Source organism: Barbatula barbatula (genome assembly GCF_947034865.1).
Source record: "Barbatula barbatula genome assembly, chromosome: 13".
NCBI classification, from domain to species: domain Eukaryota; kingdom Metazoa; phylum Chordata; class Actinopteri; order Cypriniformes; family Nemacheilidae; genus Barbatula; species Barbatula barbatula.
This window is the reverse complement of record NC_136776.1, coordinates 23,152,840-23,160,012: the sequence shown is the minus strand read 5'-3', so window position 1 is coordinate 23,160,012 and position 7,173 is coordinate 23,152,840. Positions and strand designations below refer to the sequence as shown.

General features: G+C 39.1%; 1 protein-coding gene across 1 annotated transcript; it reads left to right on the top strand.

Moving 5' to 3' along the window:
• Positions 1-1,883: 1,883 nt before the first annotated feature.
• LOC306902489 (uncharacterized protein) lies at positions 1,884-6,564 on the top strand. Its single transcript, XM_079471095.1, has 7 exons — positions 1,884-1,985; positions 2,295-2,396; positions 2,663-2,965; positions 3,626-3,952; positions 4,039-4,341; positions 4,462-4,553; positions 4,900-6,564. Exons 1-6 carry the CDS (start codon positions 1,943-1,945, stop codon positions 4,542-4,544), a joined length of 1,161 nt encoding a protein of 386 aa, XP_079327221.1. The 5' UTR covers positions 1,884-1,942; the 3' UTR covers positions 4,545-4,553; positions 4,900-6,564.
• Positions 6,565-7,173: the final 609 nt, after the last annotated feature.

The following is a 7,173-nucleotide window of genomic DNA, read 5'->3' as shown; positions in this document are numbered from 1 at the left end:
GGGCAGGGTAAGCAAGACAGACTAGGAGTAAATGTACAAAGTGTGCAAAATGAACCGACAAGAGACAGAGGGAAACTGGGGCTTGATAAAGGGAAATACTAACAAGGACTGATGACGCAGGTGACATGGATAAAACACTAAGGGAAAGCTAACAGGAGGATTGCACGAGGCAGGTGAGGGGAATGAAACACTAAGGGAAAGATGGACCAGGGCTGGAGACAAGACTAAACACTAATGGACCGCTAACAAGGAAACAAGGGGGCGGGACTAAAGGACGTGACACCGGAGAGAGAGCATGGCGTGACAAACCAAAACAATGCTCCTTCTCCACACAAAACACATGGGACTGTCATGATCCTGCCACAAGACTCGAAAACCAAGACAAGGAGAGGCAGGATCATGACAGTATTGTTTTTAACTAAAGCAAATTCAGTTCGATTTCTCCTCAATGAACCATTTGGCAACCTAAAAAACCATTTAGCTCGAAATGCTTTTAAAATAATTTAAAGTATTTGTTAATTTTTGCATCCAATTTTTAACACCTCATTGCAACTAGGGATGCAGCGATTACCGAGGTTAACTATTAACCGCGATTAAAAACGTCACGGTTAATTAATCGTAAAGGCTCCATTACACCGCATGTTCTGTTGCACGTAACGGAAACGTTGCAACTTCACAAAATGGAAACAAAGTTTCACCAGCCGTGTTTATCAGAGACACGGAGACCACATCACAGACTGAATTAACTATGGCAGAGACCAAAAAGCGAATATTACACGTACATTTGCAATAACGTCGGTAGCAACATACACCCGAGTTAAATAACGGTCCGACCCTAAACATGACTCGCATGATTTTATCATAGATGGGTGTTATTATGTTTGAACACACAACACACATTCATTTACATTAAGTCATTTAGCAGACGCTTTTAAAGACTTACAAAGAGTTCAGGGAGCAATAAGCGATTTGTCATAAAAGAGCAATAGTACGATAGGTGCTAATACAGAGACACTAGTTTCAACAAGAGCTAGACCACTACCTGCTGAGAGAAGAGAGGGTTTTTTTCCTCTCATTTCAACACGCTTACATTCCAACAATGCATTTACTGTGTCTAACAAATCACGTTTGATAGATTACAGTAAATTGTTTTAATATTAATATTAAGCGTGAGAATTAGAGAGAATTGCTTGCCTCTAAAAATAGGCCTAGGGGTAATATTAAATCATTGGGACCTTTCTCTTTCACTTCCGTAATGCTGTATTATTATATGTTGGCTGGATTTGGGTAAGAAGCAAGAAGGATGGAAGCGGACATTGTTTTATTGGTTGAACGCGTCAAGCTACTTTGCGTGCCAACGCTGGTTGTGCCTGATTGGCAGTCACTGCAATGTTTATCAATGTTTTATACATCAGATGGTTTCCAGGTTTAAAACAGACATCTTTCAACAGAACTGTGCTGTCTGGGATGCACACCTCCTGATATAAGTGTTATCAGGGGGGTTTGACGTAGCATCTGGTTTGGACGTCAGTGTAGATGTTCTGCAGGCGCTGTAAAGCTTCAAGGGTCCCATGTTGAAATTCTTCTGAGGCAGCTTGCCAACTCAAACCATGTGATCAGTGGTCGATGAGTTTCCTCCCATGTTTTTCTTTCCCTTAGCTTGTAAGACATCCAAAAATATTTTCACACTTCTATCACAACCCTATTGGGGATGGAGACAGAACACATTGAGGCAACGATAATTTAAACGTTAACGCAAGACATGGAGACTAAGGAGATGAAGTGTCTGGAAACTATCACTACGTTTAAGAAGTCTTAAAGTCTTTTAAATAGTCGATTTGTTTATCTTCACATTTTGTCTATCTTCACAATCTTCACAATCTCAAAAATATCATCAGATATTTCTGCACCTACATTAGCTAGAAACAGCCGGTGGAGGGAAATGTCAGTTTTGCCACAACATGGGAAGGAAAATAACCAGACCAGTGTGTATCGTATTTATTGTGTACATTTTTATTTCAATCAAACCGATTAAGCTTGCAAAATGTTCATAACCATCTCTCATGGTGTCATTTGATGCAATATTTGGAACGAGGCGTTGTGCTTTGGGATGGGTTGGTGCATTTTTACCATTATTCCTGGAAGCTGTAATGAGAGGTTTAACTTTTCTTTCAGACGCTGTGTTTCATGCTGTGTTTCTCCGCCTCATTCTCGGGGCTGATAAACCAGAAAGCTATTGAGTCACAGCCAATTGGCTTTAACAAATCACATGCTCGGTGTGTTCGTGGTTACAGATGAAGCGCTGAACACTTTACTGATCGTCTTTATGAAGTCAAACACCTACAACAACATGAAGACCATCTCTATACTCTTCATCATCTCTTTATTCATCAACGGTCAGTTCATTTAGCAACATTCAGAACTTCAATGTTTATTTCTCCACATACTGTAAGTGATATATATAGATACGGACGCTATTTAAAATATTTGTTGTTGTTTTTGTCTTCTAATTTGTAACACTGTTAATGACTTAATGTTGTTTCTGAAAGACACGCTTGAATACAGCGGACGTCTCGACTTACATGTGATATTTCATGAAGACATGACTTCACACAATGATGTCTATTGAATCTTTGTTTAATCTCTCACTTTTCTTCTGTAGGTGCTGTGACAGAGTCAGTGTCAGTGAATATAGGATTCTCTATCACATTTCACACTAATACTGTAATTCAGAGTGATGATGTGATCGAGTGGAGTTATGGATATAGCAGTGAACTCATAGCTAAACTGGACAGAGGTTCAATCTCATTGTTTGACGGCTCTTATGGGAGATTTTTTAACAGAGTGAAGCTAAACTATGAGACTGGAGATCTCACCATCATAGACGTCAGAGATCGACGCGTCGGAGATTATAATCTACAGATCACTGGAGAGAAAAACACAAGACAGACGTTCAGTGTTAGTGGTGAGTATCTTGTGTTAACAAAAAGTAATACAACACATGTTAGTTATTAGCACTGTTGGGTGTGAAACATCTGGACGGATGGGAGTGTTTTTTTGAAATCTTCTGAATGTGCTTTGAGTGTTTGGATGATAAAGTATTTCAGATCTTGTTCTTGTGTTTTCAGTGTCATCTGTTAAAGTCAGTTAGATTTATACACTGTTAAACTTTGCTGTAGTTTTGTAGCAGGTTTGCCGGTAACTTACTGTAGATTGAATTACTTTGCTATTTCTGCTGTTGTCAATTGGAGGTAAACTTTACTTCAACCAAAATTAAAACACTTTGACTTTTGAGATTCAAAATGAGCAAGAAGAGATCGGTCTCATTACTGGCATTAGCACAGCAACACTGTAAAAAAATGATGTTTTTCCAAAGCATTTTTATCTTACTTTCTAGTAAAATGATTTAAAACTTAAATTACGAAACAAAATAAACACCCGAGATATTGAGCCATGATAGAAAATATAAGAAAACGGTAAGATTATGTTTAAAATTAATTTATGAATGAAATAAACAGTAAATTACTGACAAAACTACAGCAACATTTTACAGTGTGGATCTGGTAAAATAGTTAATGTGTTTTTTGAAAATGAGTTTCAGTAACTTTCACTGTTTGTTCTGCAGGTCGGGGTGGTTATACAGGTCATGTGACATCATTGACAGTGATGGAGGGAGATTCTGTGAGGCTGGATGCTGGTGTGCCGGATGCTGAGAACTACGATGTGATCCGCTGGAGGTTTGAAAACTCTCCTCTAGCTGAAATCGACAGAAAGACTGAAATCGTCTCAACACATGATGAGAGATTCAGAGACAGACTGGAGCTGGATCGGTGGTCTGCAGATCTCACCATCACAAACATCACAACTGATCTTTCTGGACTTTATGAAGTAAAGGTCGACAGCAATAGAGGAACACACACCATACACCAGACATACACCGTTACTGTCAGTGGTGAGAACATCAAGTCCTTCAATATCATAAACATCATATACACATCTCAGTGTTTCACAACTTTTCTCGTGTGTTTTGTGATGCAGATGAAGTGAAGTCGGTGTCAGTGATGGAGGGAGAATCTCTTACACTACACATTGATATTCCAATACAGATATATGATCGGACCGACTGGGGATTTGGACCTGATGAGTTAAAACCTGACTCCATACAATCACTTTATAGGTACGGTGAGAGATTCAGAGGCAGACTTCAGAAGCAAACCGATGGGATCAGATCTCTCACCATCACAAACATCACGACTGAAGACTCTGGAGTTTATCAAGTAAGGATCATAATGGGACTTTGCCCACAATCCATTAAGAAGAGATTCATTGTGACTGTCACCGGTGAGTATTTGACAAGAGCTTTATAAACATTTCTACACCATTTTATCCACTAATATAAACGGTTAAACATACATGTTTGTTAAGATTGAGTTACACTGATGCGTCTCTCTATTATTACAGCTCGAGATGGATCTTCAGGTGTGTCTTTAGGTGGATCATGTGTTGGTGTTCTGCTGGTTCTTGTGTCGTCACAGATTCTCTAAATCAAGAAGGTAAAAATGTGACGGTTTTGTTTGCTTTGTTGGCTTTTATTCAGATATTAAAACAGAACGGATGAAACACAAATATTAAAGACACAACTGATCTCGTGTGGTGGGTTCAGGGTTTTCACTCAGAAGATTCATAATGTTAAAATAACAAGATGAATCACGTCCGAACCTGTTCCACCTTTACTGTGAACGTCTATGAAACCGAAAAACTGTAAGAATCGTTTGAGGAAAGTACAATGATGCCATTTTATAAGTGTGCATAACCCTTAAAGCACCTTTAGTTTAGTTTAACTTTACTCAATATTTCACAAGGTTAATACATTTTCTCTCTCATCTGTGTTTCTTACAGAGGAAAAGATTCAGTTGCACAAGTGCCACCAGTGATGTGTCTCCTACTCCTGCTTCACTCTCTTTACTACAGTATTTTTACAGTGTTCTTGTAAACGGCCTGATGAATACGTTCAGAAATACAGTAGCTGTAATTGTTACTTCATTTCAGTATTTCATCTTCCTTCATCTTCTGAAATATGCTGAAGATGATAGATATGGTAGCGCTTATAGATCTTCATGTAAATATTTCCTGGACCTGAATATTTCTAAGGCTCGGGCACGTCGAAGTCTGCCGCTGTTGTCATGTGTTTTTACACGTTTTATAATAGCGTATGGAGCGGGAGAGACGGCCCAGCATAGGTAGTTGCCAAAATGTTCTCAAAGTAACCATTTCTTCTTGTTAAACGCTCAGCGCCCGGGGCCTTTCTCAAAACAGGGCCCCATTCCCCCCCACTGCTATCAGCTTACAGACAAAGCTTGTATTCAGATTCAGTCCTTCTTTAGGAGAATCGGAGTGGCTTGCCCACTTTAATAAATGATCAAGTGATTATTGGAGATTTCTAAGGATTGTCATGATCGTACACATTTCAAAAACTATTATAAACTTATTTTATATGCATGAATGTGTGTTTTACTTCAGTAGGTTATGGATTGCTATCATACAGGCCAATGAGTTCTTTCTTTAAACTCTGGCAGCCACGTGTTTGCTATACAGTATGTTCCAGATAATATCACAGTTTCCTTAAGACAGGGTTTATACATTTTTTGGAAGACCCATTGTGGCCCCAATTTAGCATTTTTTCATGACGCTTTCACTGACACTCACATGTGCACCCACACATGCATGCATGCATAACCCACACACCCGTATGAGGCGGAGACGACATGCATGCTGGACGCACGCACGCTCGAACGACACACACACGCACACATCCTTATTTTGATTGAGAAACAAACATGACACATGAGAATTACTTGCAGTGTTCCAGCACTGTCTCCAACTTCTTCAGTTCGGCTGCGGTTGGCATGTTGATGTCGCTTGCATGTAGGGCCAGTGTGTCTCTCAATGGTTCTTGATTTCTTGATCATTTCCAGGGTGCTGTTCCATCTGGTTGACACCTCTTGTGCGAGTGACTCTTTCTTTTGATGATGTGCAACCTGCCGCTGCGTTTGCAGGGCTATGCTTGAAATGGTCCACTACCTTCCTGCGTTTTGCCAAGGCACTTACAAAAGGGCTGTTCTGGAGAGAAACGGTGATAGCTTGGTGGATGAAAGGCATATGCTCGAACCGAAGCTGCCTCGCCGCAGCAATCCTGTCAAACACAAAATGGGATATTTTGAAGAATTTAGAAAATCAAACAGTTCTGGGGACCTTTAACTACCTTTTAATTTTCCCTAGCATGATAGTTAAAAATGTCCCAGAAATGACAAATTGCTGATATTCTTCCAAATACATTTATACAGGTTTGGAACCACTTAAGGGTCCGTAAATCATGACAGAATTTAATTTTTTGGGTCAACTATCACTTTAAGGTAAGGAAGATGAATAAATGTTAATGTCAATAACATCAATAAATCCAGATTTAAGGATAAAACAATTTAGAAGAATGAACTCGCCGGAAACTGTAAGATTGAACGGCCTGTGCACGTTCTCATTTGTTTTCATGAATAAATACGATCCTGTATGTTCACGTGTGACGTCAGTGATTGTCAGAGATCCAGTCCATTTGTCCATCTGTAGTTTGTTTATAATAAAAACGCTCTCTCCTCCGCAGATATGTCACCAGCTGTATGAAGCAGAATCAGCATCCTTAATTGAAATGTGAAAATGATGTTCAGATTCGTATATCTTTGTGCTGATTAACTAAAAAAGTTGCTATAATGAAATGAATGAAATATTTGACTCACCGTGGACAATGAGGAGGAAACTCTTACTCAATGTCACTACAATAACTTAGTTTGTGTGTGTTTCACACTGTTTTTGTCAGTGACAAATATGATTTATAGTATAAGGTCATTTAGTTTGTAGGAAAGTATGTTTAATATCTAATAATAGCTACTTGTCTATAGGTTTCCTTTATCATATATTTCCTTAGTGGAGTACAAGGTGAAATAAGACATAATTAGACAATATTCAGCAGGAAATATATTAAATATATTGTTTATTTTCAGCAACTGAAAGCAAGTGGTGTTGTCAAGGTAACAAGGGAAGGAGTTCAGCCCTTCGAAGGGAGTAGGGCATAGGGATGCTCACTGCTGTTTGTAAAATGCCCCAGATGTATGCAGTGTTGGG